Below are 18,750 nucleotides of genomic sequence, written 5' to 3' on the forward strand. Positions count from 1 at the left end.
CAAACTCCAAGGTCAAGGTCAAAAGGTCAAAATATATTTATACCAAAGGTCTTATCACAAGGAATATACGTGAAGTATGGAGCCCTAGCACCAACTGTTCAAGAGTTATAGCCAAGGTTAAAGTTTGGTAAAATTTTGCAAAAGTGGGTCAAACTCCAAGTTCAAGGACAAGAAGTCAAATATGTTGGTATCAAAAGAAAGGTCTTGTCACAAGGAATACACATGTGAAATATGAATGATATGAATATTTTTTGAATGAATTTTGAAGTAATGTAGTTTGTTTATATGTAAAGAGATTGAATAGAAAGTGTAATTTCGAATAATTTAATTTATTAACATTTCATTGCAAAAATTGGGTATTCTATCTGAGAAGTTCCAAACCTTTATTTTTTTATACCCCCAATTTTGTCAGTCAATTTAAAGCAACTAAAGGCCTGTAAAAATATAAAAGGTTTAAAGATAACATTAAATTTTCATTAATACCCCCGGTAGTTTAATTATCTCCCCTTGAAAGATGATGTAGTCCTCATTAAAAAAAAAAAATGACTTCCCCTCACTTTAGGATACTTTGTGGCAAGTTAAGTTTAAATTGGCTCAGTGGTCCTGGAGAGGATGAAAATGTGAAAAGTTTAGAAGGACAACGATGACGGACAAATTTTCATCAGAAAACCTCACTTGAACCTTTGGCTCAGGTGAGCTAAAAAATCCACACAATGTTAAAATATTTGCAAATCAATTATGATTTAGTGAAGCCCTGCTAATTGAGAATTTTTTTAAAAATTTACTCTGCATTCATGTAAAAATCAGATCCCCTAATATGAGTGGCCCACATTACTTTTGACCAAGGACCTTATTTGAAATAATTTGAATCCGCACTACCTGAGGATATCTACATATTTATTTGATTTTATATCATGGGACTGTCTTTCTTGAGAGGATAATTTTTAAAATCTTTTTTCCTATGTATCACCTGTTACAGTAAAAGTTTGATCCCCTAATTTTCCTATATATTTCACCGTAAACCTTTGATCGGCCTGTAATTTGGTCCAATCTTATCCCCTCTCCCAGGTAGAAGGAGGAGGGGGGAGTATAATATGACAAATTTGAACCTGCACCTTCTGAGGATAACCTGCGCCTCGATACTTGCAAATAAATTTCCCTAAGGCTGTTTAAAGTTAATTCTATGTTTAACGTCACCCTTGCGCGTAGGTTTAGGAGAAATCCGTCTTTGAAAAAAAAAAAACAATTTGGAATTTCATATATCCGTTCCGGTTTGGTTCTACATTTAGCGACTCAATTCTGCATCCTGTAGTGAAAGAAAATGTGCTTTGTTACTGCAGTTGGTGTCTTAATAAGAAGAAAACTGGTGAATCAAACAGTAGAAGATCATAAATGTGATTTCATGATTGAGGTTAATGACAGTCTGTTCTGATTAGTTCTTTATCAGTCTTCAGATTACAGACTCTCAGTTTGTGATTATTTTGGCTTTACTATTCACTGTATTTGAAGAGAATTTCAAAGCTTTTGCTTTTGTGTTGCATCATTTACAATTATTTCATAGTTTCATCTTAAAATATTCCTGTAAAAGTTGAAGGAACAGTTAGTTGATTTAATCATAAACATAGTATTCATATACCTACAAATGGCTTAGCAGTTTTAAGGAAAAATAATACAGTTCATTTACATTTCAGCAGGGAGAAGTTTACAGAAGGTGGGACCTTTCAAATAAAAGAGAGTAAGAAAGGGAATTGGTTCCAAGAAGTGAAGAATCCTGTCATGTGCATGGAAATCAAGGTAAAATAACCTAACAACTATAATGGTACATAAAACAAATATTGTATTTAAACTTTCAAAACCAAATGCCAACACTATGAGAAAAAAATACATCATAGTTCAATTTCAAGATATTTCAATTAAGAATGTATTGAATATTGTCATCATGATTTTAATTGTAGAAATTGATGAACTATTTCCACAAGGAGAAGCATTCCCCTACAGGGTACCATGTATGTGGTGATATAAATCCAATGGACATACAACTAGGCCTAGTTACAAGTCTACACTGTGCATGCTCACAAAAGGATTCAAACTAATAAACATACTAAGGAAAAACTCTCTGTTTGGGAAATTATACTTAAATGTCAAATCAAATATTCTTATTGTCCAGTAGAGTTTTTTTTATGTACTGAATAGGTTGATTTGAATAAATTCACAGTTGTTTAAAATTTTTGTTTGTTTATTTTTTTCCTTCCCCCTCGTAGGTTTTGAATTTTAGAAGTGACTTTAAACGTAGAATTAACTTTGAACAGCCTAATCAAGGCCACGCTTCTTGAGACAAAGATTTAAAACATTTTTTTCTATAAAATACATCTAAACAAACCTTTGATCCCATAATTTGACTCCACCCTACTCCCAAAGGCCATGTTTTGTACAAATTTGATTTACACTACATGAGGATGCTTGCATATTGATATCAGTTATTGTGACCCTCCTATTTTGGAGAAAATTTAAAAACATTTTTCCATTTATATTCCAATTTTAATTTTTTATCCCCTATGATGGTTCAACCCTTCCTATCGGGGCTGCAACTTGATAACAAGAGGCCCATGGGCCGCAACGCTCACCTGAGCATTTTGGCTAGAAAAAAGAAATCGGTTCAACCTTCAAAAATTTATATATGTGGTCCCGATCTATAACCTCAGAGGGAGAGGAAGGGGGAATGATTCAAACAAACTTAAGTCTACACTAATTGAGGATGCTTCCATATTTCTTTGACTAATGACTTTAGAAAATTTTAAAGAATTTTTCCTGTTCTTAAGAAGAAGATTAGAAAATTTTTAAAGATTTTTTCCTGTTCTTAAGAAGAGGATTTTAAAAGATATTTACTTTATTTTACGATGTAAAACTTTGATCGCCCATTGTGGCCCAAATTTACAACTGAAGGTTCATGATTTGAGCAAACTTGAATTTACACTATCGGAGGATGCTTCTGTATTAATATGACTCATCATGGCTTTTCTGTTCTTGAGAGGAAAATTTGTAAAGATTTTTCCCGTGTATTCCTATGTAAAACTTTGAATGCCCAATGTGATCCCACCCTACCCAGGGTTCGAATTACCATTAGTCCTTTAGTCTTAGACTAATACATTTTCATTCGGACTAATAAAATCCCCGGATTATTAGTCTAAACAAACCAATTAAAATTTCTGAAAAACAAAATGAATGAATGACTGATGTTGGATTCTCGACAAATTTTACTGGAAAATTCCGCATGTATTTTTAGCTTTCTAGCTTCTTGGCGGGTAGTTACATTATTCTGAATCAATCCAGCACTTAATCTTACGACCGATTGCTACAATATCAAATGTTTTAGCGATCATGATTAAGCATGACAAATAAAAGCACAATGTTTTGGATGTATCCCTGATAATGCATAAAGAAAAAAGAATGAGATCTGGAATACGATGGTACTTCTTGATCGCGAGATTTCAATGAATTTGTGGAATGAACACCTCACATTAATGCTCTGTTTATTTCAAAAAAGTACTTGTATATATTGTAATGTTTATTTCTAAATTAATCGTTAAAGAAAATGGATGTTTCTTTTTTTGACCGACTCATAAAATTGTATGCAGACTAGTAAAAGAAGCACTAGTCCGGCTGTACTAAAGCCTAAAAATGTTGGAGTCGAACCCTGCTACCCCTCAAGGCTTCATGATTTGAACAAACTTGAATGTACACTACCTGAAGCTGTTTCCACACAAGTTTCTTTTTTCGTGGTCTGCTGGTTCCAGGGATAGACATTAACTTTCAGGTTCACTTGCACTTCGGGCAAGTGATCTCAAACTTTGACTTGTCCGAATACAAAACTTGGTTGCCCAAAATTAGGAAAGAACTTAAGAAGAAAATTATTAATTACTGTAAACGTTATGATAAGAAAAAATGTGACCAAATACACTACTGTCAATTTGGCAAGTTTAGCTACCTGAAAAATTGTCGATGCAGGCCGCATTTGTACATAATTGTATACCGCTGTACTTGTAAATTTAACTTGTTAACATACACTGTCATGCAAAAATAACCCTCCGTTTCCTTTTAATAAAATTCATATTTTTAAAAATTATTTTTGGTAGGAACCAGGATCCTTTTGTGAATCGTGACTTCCGCAGATAACTGTGAAGCAACGCTAAAGGAAGATAGTTACTACGAAACATACATCTTATCTTGATCAGGATACATCGTGTTACACTGTGGTTATATTCTGTGTTTGAATAAATAATCTAATTTCCTAATAAGAAGTAAACAAAAATTTTGTTATACGTAGAGCGTATTTACTACGAAAGAAAATAACGAACCTGATTTTTAAATGAGCGGTATTATCCAGAAACTCTACCAAGGAATTCCGAATCTAAAAACATTGTCAGTCAGGTGCGTGGCGGAAATCAAGTGTTCAATTTATTGTTTTATTTATAAATTAATGTAAACTAAATAAATATGTACATTTGTATGAGAAAAATTCACTTGCCCGATCGGACAAGTACGTCGATAATTTCACTTGCCCTAACTCAGAAATTACTTGCCCCGGGAATCGGACAACCGTTAATGTCGATCCCCGCCGGTTCTTGAGAAAAAGATTTTTAAAAGATGCTATCAATTTTTCACTAATTGGTTATTATCTCCCCTTGAAAGAGGGTGTGGCCCTTCATTCAAACAAATTTGAATTCCCTTTACCCAAGGATACTTTGTGGCAAGTTTGATTGAAATTGACCCAGTGGTTCTTGAGAAGATGCCAAAAATGTGAAAATTAAGTTTACTGACAGATGGATGCCAGAGAAAATGTGATAATAAAAGCTTACTTGACAGTGTCAGAAACCTTTCACCATATGTATTTTTCTTGCCCAGTTCTTCGAGTGAAAATATGTTGGGAATGACACCCAATATATTTTTGCCTTTTCTTGATTTTCTCCCCTTGAATAAAGACGTGGTCTTTATTTGATCAAGCTTAATTCCCCTTTACTCAAGAATGCTTTGTCTAATTTTGATTGAAAATGGTCTGGTGAATTTGGATAGAAGTTAAAATTGTCAAAAGATTATACAACAACACAGACAGACAATGGACAAAGTTCACTTGGCTTCGCTCAGCTGTTCAAGTGAGCTTATAAAATAGAAATATTACCAAGCACTAGAGGTTTTTTGAATATGTTGATTTATTTAATATTCATGGGGGGGGGGGTCCCAAAAAGCCTATACATAGACAAGAGGCCCAAGTGCCTTAACGGTCACCTGAGTACAACAATTTAGAGGATCCATAAACTGATATATGAAGCTTATATTGCCCAAATGCAAGGAAAAAAGTATAATTAGAATCAACAAAATAATCGGTCTATTTTCTATATATCTGTCCCCCATTTATCATTATTACCATGCAGACTATTAACAAAATATTTTTAACCCATATTATTACCTCTCATACTGGCCTCTCTTGGCCTTTGAAGAACATTCAAAAAAGATAAGTTATTTTTTTGTCTCATTTTTATTCATCTATTATTTCCAAGTCTACCTGATCAATAAAACTATGAAAGTACTCTTTGTACTATACGATAAATGTTCTTGCATAATTATCATATTCTATTAACCATTCAAATACATTATTTACAGTGATTAATTATCAAAGGTGAATGGCAAAGGGGAATAACTTTGCTCAGTAGAATACAAATTAACAAAGCCCTGGCCAGGACCAGAACATTTGATTAAATGGTCTAGATGTTAAGTAAATATACCCTTGCTTATTAAAACTTTTACTTTGTTTGCCTTCAATATGCCTAGGAGCAGAGAAGATTTTCTAAGAAATAATGCATTTTCACTATAGATTTAACACAGCCCTAATACCAGAACCCATGACCCAGGTTCATGAAATTTACAGATTTGGAAGAGGTACTCTCATCATCATAACTATGCATTTAGATGAAGATTTTCAAAGAATTAGAAAAAATATTTTGAAAGTAATTATGCATTTTCATTATATAATCAATAAAGCCCCCCCCCCCCCTTCATCAAAACCCCTGACCCTGGGACCATGAATTTCACAATTTTGAAAGAGGCAATCTTGTTTATCATGACTATGCACTTCCTTTGTTTAGATAATATCCAGGAGCAGAGAAGATTTTCAAAGAAATAATGCATTTTCACTATATAATATCAATACGCCCTAACACCAGAACCCCTGACCTAGGAGCCATGAAATTCACAATTTTGGAAGAGGCACTCTTTCTCATCATAACTATGTGCTAAGTTATTTTAAATAATACCCAGGAGCAGAGAAGAAGATTTTCAAAGTAATAATGCACTTTAATTTTCAATACATAATCAATAGAGCCCCGCCCTAACACCAGAACCCCTGACCCAGGGGCCATGAAATTAACATTTTTTGAAGAGGCAGCCTTATTCAACATAACTATGTATTTAATTAGTTTATTTAATACCTAGGAGCAGAGAAGAAGATTTTCAAAGTAATAATGCACTTTCACTAGGCCATCATTAAAAATATCTTTGTTTCCCCTAACCCGACCCTAAAATTTCAAGTTGGGTAGGTAGGTAAATTTTTTTTTTCTGACAGCAGTTTTGAAAATACATTCTGAAAAATTGAATAAAATCTTTATAAAAAAGAAAGAACAAAAGAAACGATTTTTAAACCGAATATGTATCATACAAATGAAATTCAAAAGCAACATGTATGGTAAATTAATTCACAAATATTATTCATTTGAACTTGTGAAATATCTCAGGCCAGCATAAATTTATTGAAATCGAATTTTTACAAAAAGACAAGATTCAAACCTACTATCATCTTCGAGTGCTTACACAGACAAAATGTCAAGGGCCTCGCATTGCGCAGTAATTCTAGTGTTTCGTTTTGGAGTCATGACATAATTCAGGAGCTTATTCTAAGTCACTGGTCCCGACGAGGGACGTGGAGACTGGTCAGTCGAATGAGACCGTAAAAACTTAGGTCCATGCAGTGTCGCAGTTTACATGTAGAAAAAGATCCCTTACTGATGCTTTATAATCAATGGCCATAAGTGCCGAGAAAAAGTCTAAATTAGGAGCCCTCCACCAGGCAGGAGTTCAAATGTTGTTGACCCAACAACATTTAAAGGTATTTTAAAGCAAAGAAACAACCTATTTTCAAGGTCCTAACTAAAGAAAAATACACTGGCCATCTCAGGAAGCTGTATCATAAGCCAATTTTAAAGATTTCAACGCTTTTTGGAAAGAGTGTACCTGTATGAACAATGCAATATTTAATTCAACCAAACCATATCTAGAATGATTAAAATTTCATATATGTAATATTATAGTCACGAAGTTTACCCTATAAATTAAAGGAATGAAGACACGACATCTGAATTACATTTATCAAGATGAAATAATTATACAAACTCCTATGGTCCTATATAGTAAAAATAGAATCATACATGAAGTGTTTATTAGTTCGAAACAAATGAAATGCAGTGAAATTCATTGATATGCATACACAAGGTGGGCCCCTCATCTGCTCATGAGGCACGCTTTGCCATGCTTACTACGTACGTTAATTTTAGAAGACGCATTTGTAACACTCCTTAGTCATGGTACATTTAATTCGCGAAATGTTTCAAGAGTGTAGGATTCTTATAAGTTAAAGATATATATTAAGATTGATACACTGCCGTTGTTTCATAACCTCTGTGGCCACATGTGGGCGCCAAATGAGAGTAAAACAAAAGCCGACGTTCTAATAAAAAACAGACTTTGATGAAATTGTATTTTGTAAAGTTGATAAACATTAAACAAAATTTTGAATAATCTTATTAAAAAAAAATTTCAGTCGGCAGGATTTAAGTGGGTCGGTCGCGTTAGGGGAAACAAAGGTATTTTTTATTTTGGCCCTATATAATCTATATAGCCCCACCCTAGCACAAGAACCCCTGACCCTGTTGTCATGAATTTCACAATTTTGGTAGAGGGGTCAATGCTTATTACATCCATGCCAATAGTTTGACTTCTGGATGTTCATGAGTAAAGAAGATTTTTATAGAATCAATATATTTTCACTATATAATCAATAGAGCCCCTCCCTAACACCAGAACCCCTGACCCAGGGGCCATGAAATTCACAATTTTGGAAGAGGCAGCCTTATTCAACATAACTATGTACTTAGTTTATAGTTTATTTAATACCTAGGAGCAGAGAAGAAGATTTTCAAAGTATTAATGCACTTTCACTATATAATCTATATAGCCCCACCCTAGCACCAGACCCCCTGACCATGGGGCCATGAATTTGATAATACACATAATTATGTATGTGCATGTTTGTAATAATGTATCAAAACACAGTGAAATTTAGGTCCCTGATTTGGAAATAAAAAAAATCTCTTTCAATAGAGACAAATGCACACTGTATTATTTGTTGATTTTGTCAGTAAATACTATAGAATAAAAATAAGAACACACCTATTATATAGGCTTGTGCCAAGTTGTGGTCCCCTTTATAAAAAGAAAAGTCTGAAGAACTTTATTCATTCTTTGTTTTTGGTTGTCTAAAGAAAACCTTTGAAGCCTATCCTTATATGTATATATATTAACTCATATAAAATACTGATGTCAGCTATAATTGCTCTTAAATGTAAAAGTTTTGTTGATTAGAGGAAATTCGAACAAAGCCTAACATAACTATATGGCATGCAGGTCCTAATAGTACCATTGACCTTTAACACCTTTCAAGTTTTTCTACAATTTACTACATATATTTATGAACATGCATCTTCTTTCGACTGCACTTCATTTTGCTATAGATCTTATATGCTTACCAAATCATGATCATTGGGATACATGTGACATTTTCAGTCAGCCAGATCTCGTGGAATGTTCCCGCGAACTTTACTCGGCGATGTGACGTATCGAGATTTTTTTATTTAATTTTTTTTCCGATTTCGCATTGATCATTTTAGATTTAACAAGAAATTAAATAATTTGAAAATCGATAAATAAATTAATATTTATTTTATTTTTTTGAAGCGATGACCAATAGTATTCAAGAGTTGATTTGCTGCTATTTACAGTTGTTTTTAAAGATAATAATGGACCGTGGTCTATTTTATATCATATTGCTAGCCTTTGCTAGTCGAAGCTAATAATATACATGTACCGTGGAAGACCGCACGGTCTAAAAGTCAGACTTTATGAGTCTTATAAGCATGCAAATAACACTAATAAGTTTGTTATAGTAGCAGCTAAAACTATCGGATGGGATAAACTGAAAGTATCCCATCTGTGTTTTTTTTTTTAGATATAAGACTGAAAATGGCAGCTAGTACATGTAAACACTTTTCCAAGTTTCGTTTTCTCTGAAAGCGAGAATGACTGCAGTTCTAAATATGTTATCAAGCTGTGAATATGGAATATCCTCAGTTTATTATTTTTCAGAGACCATGACAAAAATCGTAGACACCAACACTTCTGCTATTGTTCTGTCTGTCGTGTTGCCGACTGCTGGGATATGTATAATTTCTGCCCTCTGTTATATTTTTTTCTACTGGTGCTTTAGGTACCACTTATGTAGGGGCAATAAAGCAGATCGAGGTGAGTGTCAGCACGCATACTTATACCCCGACCCCCTTTTTACATCCCCGGGAATTTCTCATTTTTATCAATTAAATATTAGTTCGATATAAAGAATTATACTGAATAAAAATATGCATTTAATACCTCTAGTTCACAGACACTTGTTTCGTATATGGGGTCCCCCTTCATTTTTTTTAAGAAAAATACAGGGATGACTCCAAATACGCCTGTGCCTGTAATCTAGTTATCAGCATTTGCTTTTGCTCCTACTTACATGTATATAGGTTAGTGGACTGGTTAATTATTCTCTGCATGTACTTAAGGCAAAAGCTAGAAAATCTAGCATACAAATCTTGTAATTTGTTTCGAATTCGTACGTAATATTTAATATATTTCAGGCACAAAATATTTTGACGTCTTATTGTACAAGGACGATGATCATACAGCGGAGGCGACGAGACTGAGAGACGAGCTGGAACGTTTAATGTACACAGTGTGTACACCGGAGGATAGTTACAAAGGTTAGTGTAGTTCAAAGCAGCTGAGGTTTCACGATTTTGTTATTTGACATACCACACGTCAGAAACGGCGCCATTATGGGAAGTAAAAAAAAATGTATCGAAAATCGACCCAAAAATATGGCCTCCTGTTTTCATTATGGCGCCTTTTCATGGGTTCTGACGTTTTCCTGGCACGTCAAATATCAAAATCGTGAAAAAGTCTGGAAAACATATTTCGGACTAGGGTTAGAGGTATAATCATCAACGTGCGAACTCGCGAATGATCGACAAAATACATTATTCTTGTACAAAAAATGTTCACAAGCGCTCGCGAGCGTAAGCTGCGTCGAAAAGACATCAGCTTTCGATGGTCTCGTCTGATGAATGAATAATGTAAATTTTTAGACCTTGGCAATGGCCAATGAATGAATAAAATCAACATTTTCAAATGAAAATGTCAGGAATCATATCACGGTTCCTATACGTTCAATCATCAAGGCGAAGTTTTCCATTGATCCCCTCCCCCCTTTATTTTTAAAAATCGATCTCGGAAGGTGACGGCCTCAATTTAATAGTCTACGATCGCTACAATTGTCGTTTACTGATTTTCGTGTACTTATTTAATTTTCAAATAAAAATCAGTAAACGACACTATTGTACCCGACGAAAAACTATGCCCTCTTTGTCTTTAACATTCCGAAGATACAACATCCTCACACTCGGGGCTCCACTCCTTGTGAATGAAAAACTGAGTGTATTTACCAATAACCAATTATAATCTGTAGTGTAACTAATGCCTAAATTTTTTCTAACAAAAATATTTATGTACTAAACAGAAACTGATTAATACCATTAAATGTCGCCGATTTTAGCTTGCCCGACAGTTATTTTTGATATCCTGTTTTATCCGGGCTCCCCTTCCCTATAAACTGATTGTTAAATCTTATTTTATTTAGAAAAGAAAAAATAAACAAGTTGCATATTCATAAATTACAGTAAATTCATGTGTTTTATTTGGAACTTATGATAACTTCGTTGAAATTGATCTTTAATTAAGAACCCAAATTCAGAGAACAAATCATCTATTTCGTAAAATATTTTAGTATGGAGGAATACCGTGAATAATAGCTCATTTCAAAATTAAACGACCCCCACACCACTTAGCTCGGATTGATTGAAAACGAACTAGAATTTCAATCCAATGTTTTCTCAAAGGTCCGTGTCGAATTATACCCGCCCATTTTATTGCCTATCATCAAATGTTTTGACTTTAACAGATGGAAATGACTTATGCTGCATATTTCTAATCCTACCAGTTAATGTTCCGCTGTCTTAAGCCTTGCTGGCCCATACCTAAGTTGCGGTATTCTTAAATGTGGGTAGAAAATGCATTCTCATTAGTGTACTGTCATTATTATAAGTGAGATGCATGCTGACTCGCGGTTACAAGAAAATCAATTGCTAGGGTAACATCATGGCTTAATATTTTAAATCTATTTATAGGTGGAGAGATGCAGAGCCTACAGGAATTAATAGATTCCAGTTCCAGTGTTATCTTCTTCTGCAGTTACAACGACAAACTCATGGATACAATCCTAAGCAAAGCACAAGAAAACCTCTCCGTCTTTGTGATTCGAAAGAGCAAAGAGTCCAAGAAAATTAGTAGACTACGTAACAAATCAATGGCTGGTTTTAAAGAACTTTGCTGGCCTTCACACCGCGAGAGTTCTTTTGTTTGTGTAAGATGGTGGAAAGATGAGTTCTATTACAGGCTTAGATATGGACTCCCCAAGCCCAGATCAGACCAATACTCACACGAAGAAGAACAAATCGAAAACAAAAGAGGAATGCATACTGATATTAACCGCTGGGAAAACGAAATGAACAAATTATAGACTGTACAAGCTAAGCATGCAAAAGAACAACCGAATATTGCCTTTGAATTTTTAACTTATTACTTGTGTTTCAAACAATTTTTTTTGGGGGGAGAGGGTGGAGTGGGGGGGGGGTTATGACTTGTCCCCTAATGATGCAGGAATGAGTTTCCCATAGGCCACAGCACTCAGCTGAGTCACAGATATGTTGATATTGTAGCCTTGAACTTTATCTCCATGAATTCAATACGTTTATTTACAAAATCGGAATATTTCAGTCAGGGTTATGAATTGTAGTCTTGTTGTTCATGCAAAGTTTAATATGTTTCTATATCAAAAAGATATAGTCTCAAGAAATTATTTCTTTTAAATAAGGCTATTACACCATAGCATAAAACAGAAGGTTTTCTCATTATAAAATGACCAACTATGAGGAAAAACCATTGTTACGTCATCAGAGACACCAAGGTGACATTTTGTCTGTCGTCGTGTTCATCAGAAGATCTGAACACTTTGTCAGAATTGAGTAAGTGTTTTGGCAATATAAAGAATCACATAAGCAATTTAAAAGGCATTATGCGAACCATCTATCTTTTCTTTTGTACTGAATCGGAGGTGATAAAAGAATTAGGAAGATTACATGAACAACATGTTATGGTTGATTTAAACAATATTTATTCAAAATAATAAATAGATTGGGCAACAGGCAATGCCTATAAATACCTTCTCCATAACATGTTATGGTTCCAGCTGACAAGGCTTGGAACAATATCGTCTTTGTTTGCAAGGCTAATTGTCATAACTGTAATTTAGAACTTGGTTTTAATTCTGCTTCTGGAATTCCAACAAACTCGCAGTTCATTTTCTAAAGAAGAAACTCTTCAAAATAACATTTCAGTGTGTAATACTTTTAACATTCCAGTCAACCAAGGTGAGTTCCTATACCTATACTGGATTCCTAAACTTCATAAAAGTCCTTACATTTAGAGATACATTACCGGTGTTGTAGAGTGAGACTTCCGCCGTAGTTGGACTTCCCCCGGAAGTCTGGCTCTAGAGTGAGACTTCCCTTGAAAGTCTGGTTCTAGAGTGAGATTTCCCCCTGGGGGAATTCTGACTCCAGAACGGGAGGACTCCCGGGGAAGTTTCATTCTAAAGCCACACTTCCCTCTAGGAAGACTTACTCTGCTGCTAGGTGTAGAGTCAGACTTCCCCCATAGCAGCCCCGCCCTCCATTTAATCTTGCTCTTACTTGTACTGCAACCACTCTTTAGAGATTATTTAGTTACCAAACCTTTACAGTGGTGCATATATTGCCCCCGCTTTCGCTGAAAGTGGAGGATATTAATTGGGGTCTGATTATCCGCTTGTCCGTCCGACTAGCTGTTATTCAGTCTATGCGTTTGAGCTCTTTAAATAAAATTTTATATCATTATTTCCTATTTTAGGCTTAGATAAGTATACCGTACTCATAAGTTTAACATAGTATGAAATAAAAGTTAAGACAACATGAGCACTACTTTTGTGTTAATTAATATTTAAATAACTTAAAGTATAAATTTTAGATCCTCCTTTTCCTTTCCAATAAGTTGACAAATTTGAAATTTACCTAAATGAGGATGGGGTGTTTCCTCTAGAGGAAGACTTCAACGGTGAAACATGGCCGTAGAATCGACCTTTCACAAGGGGATAGTACCAATCTAGAACAATTCTTGCGAGGGGAAATAAGGCTGCAAAGTGAGGCTATCCCCTTGGGTAAGCTTGCTCTCTTTGGATACTTTAGAGGGGAAGTATGCCTCTGGAGGGGAAGAATGGCTCCAGAGGAGGGGAAGAATGGCTCTACAGTAAGAATAGAGTAGAATAGCTCTAGAGTAAGAATTTCCCCTAGGGGGAAGGGGGGTGGCTCCCTCTAGAGAAAGACTTTTGGGGGAAGTCTCACTATCGGGAAAAGTTTCGTTCTACAACTCCGGGTCCAGCAAATCCTCTCCCAAGTCCCTGTCTTTACTTCTTACAAAAATATTAACTGTTGTAAAGGAGAAACTATAGTATATTCTAGAAGTGATGTAAATCAGATGTGGATTCTCAAAAAAGCAAGAACATTCAAAATCGCCAATTTTTTCAAAAGTTATCTTCACGTTTTTCATCATAAACTTTTGAACATTTTCGGCTTCTTCTTCCCTGGAACCCCTGAACCAATTTCAACCAATTTTGGCTCACACACACACAGAGACATATATATATATATAGAGAGAAAAAAAGATGGATATTGACGAAGGCTGAGGAATGGGAACAAAATCTTCAGATACCTTTATCTTCACTCCTTGGCATCTAACAAGCAAATTGTTGGCATCAGGAACCTTTTACCAAAACTATGATTTCGAAATTATTGTACCCTGTGATCAGGCTCCAGGGCGGGGTTGAGTTGGCCATATATAAAAATGTTTTACTCATGGACATACACATACATAACAGGTAAACAGGAAACAGAATTATAACGAATTCTTCACCTTTTGCCAAAATTGTAAAATTCATTGCCCCTGAGTCCATGGTGGCAGGTCATAGTGTTGGGCTTAGTCAGTCACATACTAAAAACACAGTACATCTTTAAAATCTTTTCTACCCATTTAGCAGGCGAAATGTACATGTTTGAATGATTATTATGATGATAAACACTTAGCCGTCTATCCAAATTGTGAAATGCATGACCCCTGATTCAGGCCCCAGGGAGCGGCGAATTGATCAAGTATTGAAAATACACTATAACTTCGAAAATCTTAACGCATGGACATCAAGCATGAAAACTGCTTGCTCTGTTGCAATGAGTACTTAATCCTTTTACAAAATAGAAAATTCATGGATCCTGGGTAGAGCGCCCAGGTCCCATAAGTTGCATATGCATGTGTTTCTAACAGAAAACGGAAAAAATCTCTAGGTTTACTGAAAATAGGTATAATTAAATTTAAATCTTTCGTCTTGAAATATAAATTTTTCATCATGATTTATGAAATCTAATTGCTAATAAAATCAAACTGTAATAATGAATAATATCACGGCCTCAATATCAAATGTTGATCTAGGCATCTATCATTGTAATGTAGCTCAATAACTAACCCCTGAAATAAAAGAGACTATCGTGCGCACGTATCTTAATAGTTTTGATTTTTTTAAACTAGGATAACTAGTCCCTAAAATAGGCCCTCCCCTTCTTTTTTTCATCCTCTATAAGTTGATTGTATCATACAAAATTCATATCGTAATTGTTAGAGATAAAGATTTCTAGTATTATGATACTATATGTATAAATATAGTAAAAATATTTTTATTAAGCAGTTAAGATTCATGTGTAGAAGTGATGATTTACACGCTAATTTATACCTACGGGATTCAGAATTGGCGTTATCTTTCGGATTAAAAGACATGTAAACTTTGCGTTTGATCATATTTAATGACAAGGGCGGGTTGTTTTTGTAAAAATGGCGGGTTTCTCTGCGGAGAGTTCTAACCGGGCGCATTGTCCTAAGAGCGAGTTTTCTTACGGTCGTTCTGTCTAGCATTGTAGCGCACGCGCAATCTGAGTTTTCCCTATCACATCCGGTTTAATCTTGCTTACATTTTTTCTATTCTTTTACAGTGATGCGCATTGAAGTGATTTTTTTTTTTTGAATGGAGTATTTGGGTCTTTCTTAGAGAATGTCAATTGTTACAAAATGACACTTCAATTTCTTTAGAAAATAGAAAGCAATTATATTCGTAGCAGTTTTAATACATCCCACTCTCTGCCACTAATGTAGCAACGCAAGTTTTGCTGATATTGGGATTTTTTGAAGTTAGGAGCAAGTTTTCGAGTCCTCATGTAATGCAACTGATATGCACATGTACACGTACTTATCATGTTAATTGAAGTTATCAATATATGTACCGATCGAACCCGGGTGTTCAGGTTAAACTTGCCAATCTGATAGGCTATTCTATTGATAGAATATATGTTCTACAGGTACTAGTATTCGAATGATTTACGACATTCATGTGCTCTCTCTGTCTCTCTCTCTCTTAATGCAAACTGGTATTTCCCCGCCCACTCGACCCTACAATATGTTATTTTCTTTCATTGCTAATATTGTTTTTTTTTTGTCTTTATAACTATAAAAGAGTTTCAAAGAAGATGTGAAGATTTACTTTCGAGAGCTCTATTGTAACTTCATAAATGTGTTATTCATTTTAACATTTTATTAATGTTCGTTTTAGTAAAAAAAAAAAAAATAAAAACAAAAACATTTTTCTCCTTTCTAAAAAAAAAATGAGCGTTTCATTATGTAACAACCAAAGTTCAAAAGAAAGCACAAAACATTACTGTAACATTCAAACGTAAAATTTTACAACTTCAAATGTAGTCATCATTTTATTTACAACTTTACCATGAGGCCCATGGGCCATATCGCTCACCTGAGCACTTTGGCTAGAGAAAATCAGAAATCAGTTCAGTATTGAAAAATTTAAATATAATAAGATGTCACACCTACCCCCAATCCAGAAAGGGCTGGGGATGAAGCATGATTTGAGCGAAACTGAATCTACACTAACCAAGAGTGCTTCCATATTTACGTATATGGCTTATCGTGGCTTTAAAAGATTTTTACAGATCTTCTCCTTTGTATCCTACGTTAAAGTTTGATCTTCTATTCTGACCTCGTCCAGCTCCTACCCCCTGGGAACATGATTTAAAAAAGCTATGATCTACACTACTTGAGGATGTTTCCATATTGATATACTAATCATTGCTTTGCTGTGATTGAAAAGAAGACTTTTAAAGATTTATCCTATATATTCCTATGTAAAACTGTGATTGTCCATTGTGGCCCCACCCTTCCCTTGGGGTCATGATTTGAATCTGCACTACCTGATGATGCTTCCAAATTAATAAGAATTATCATGACTTTGCTGTTTTGGAGAGGAAAATTTTTAAAGATTTTTCCTATATGCAGGTGTATTCTTTTGCAGAACTTTGATCGCCCATTGTGGTCCTATCCTACTCCGGGGTCAAGATTTGAATCTATATTATATGAGGATGATTTCATATCAATATGTCTAACCATGGCTTACATGTAGCTGTCTTGAGAAGAGGATTTTTAATGATTTTTCCTATATATTCCTATGTTAAACTTTGATTGCCTAATTAATGTGTCCCAACCCTAGTCCCGGGGGGCTTCCATATAAATATGACTAATTATGGCTTTATTGTTCTTGAGAAGAAGATTTTTAAATATTTTTTCCTATAGATTCCTATGTAAAACTTTAATCGCTTACATGTACAGAGGGTACGCCCTAGTCCAAGGATTCATGATATGAACAAACTTGAATCTTCACTACACGTATGTAATGAAACTTTCACATAAGTTTTATCCTTTCTGGTAATTGAGAGGAAGATTTTAAAAGGATGCAATTATTTTTTCCACAAATTCTTAATTATCTCCCCTTGAAAGAGAATGTGGTCCTTCATGTGAAGAAACTTAAGTTCCCTTTACCCAAGAATGCTTTGTTGCAAGTTTGGTTGAAATTGATCCAGTGGTTCTTGAGAAGAAGTCAAAAAAGTGAAAAGTTTACAGAGGACACACCACGGACGACAGATGACAGACACACGCCAGACACCCTTTGATCAGAAATGCTTACATGAGCCTTCTGCTCGGGTGAGCTAATAGTGTGGCTGTTTCTTTTCGGAAAGGAAAAAGGAACATTGAGTAAAGCATTTTGTTTAATAGGATATAAAATTCTGAAATAAAAATGGATTGCACACTTCATGAATTTTTAAAATCCTAAGGCATTTCAGTTTAATTTCTTGCAGTACAAAATATTTTTTGAAAAAAGATTTTTCCCTTTGGTGTCCATGGAAGTATTTCCTTTTTCTCTTTTTAAAATCAAATAATAAAAATCATATATATATTTTTCAAAATCGAAAGGAAAGTTATGAATAAAATAGTAAACAAAAAAAAAAAAATTCTCAAATCAATGCCAACATAACCTTTTAGATACTGGCAAGTTTCTGACTTTGGCAACCTCCAAACTGCCCAGTTTAGAAATGTCAGCAACATTGTTAAATTTGAAGATGAGTGAACATGGCGAGCGCAATGTCTATAGAGCAACAAACATGAAGGTGAAAAAAGAAATCTCAGTTATAACAAAATTTCCTTTGATATACAGTGTATCATCTAAAATTAAAATATACTTTATGTAAAATTACGGAAGCCCGTTGAGGCCAGTTCAGAGAAAGAAAGATTTTTTTATTGCTTTCAAACGCAATAATTATTGTGCTTAAATGCAAAACGCAAATTAAACAATTTATGAAGGCTTAAGTTGCTAAAACAACGGTGCATTCTTCCAAAATCTAAAATGGTTTTGTATATATAATGCAAAAACATAAAGAAAAAAAATGAAATCCTCCAAATTAAAATACAAATTTACTCCAATTTATACCATCTAACAAATTGATTTGAATCTTAACGGGTGATCCCCCCCCCCCCAAGAAAATACGATCAAATCCTCCCTTTCTCCAGATTTTGGTATCCTATAACTTTTAATACATTTTCTGATTTGATTGTCTTTATGGATCCGCCTTTGGCTGGGCATTCCAAGGTCATCATCTAAGTGAGAACGATCTATCTGAAGAACAAAGGCTTCCCATCGAAAGCAACGAGCCTCTGACACGAGGTTGTCACCCCTGTAAAAACTTGGACTCGTCCAATACCCGATTTTCTTTTCCGTTTTGTCAAATGAAA

The 18,750-nt window shown here is 34.6% G+C and overlaps 1 protein-coding gene across 1 annotated transcript in view; it reads left to right on the plus strand.

Annotated features, from left to right (window-relative positions):
• The window catches only part of LOC133181721 (uncharacterized), a 45,905-nt gene extending 33,868 nt beyond the window's left edge, over positions 1-12,037 (plus strand). Inside the window, exons 5-7 of the mRNA XM_061316285.1 lie at positions 9,469-9,624; positions 10,005-10,127; positions 11,610-12,037. Of these exons, the coding sequence (XP_061172269.1) occupies positions 9,469-9,624; positions 10,005-10,127; positions 11,610-12,001 (671 nt within the window). The 3' untranslated portion in view covers positions 12,002-12,037. The remainder of the gene's footprint in view (positions 1-9,468; positions 9,625-10,004; positions 10,128-11,609) is intronic.
• The last annotated feature ends 6,713 nt before the right edge of the window (positions 12,038-18,750 follow it).

The sequence above is a fragment of the Saccostrea echinata genome, unplaced genomic scaffold (genome assembly GCF_033153115.1).
Source record: "Saccostrea echinata isolate AGI-Se365-2 ecotype Australia unplaced genomic scaffold, CSIRO_AGI_Sech_v1 ptg000009l, whole genome shotgun sequence".
In the NCBI taxonomy this organism is placed as follows: Eukaryota; Metazoa; Mollusca; class Bivalvia; order Ostreida; family Ostreidae; genus Saccostrea; species Saccostrea echinata.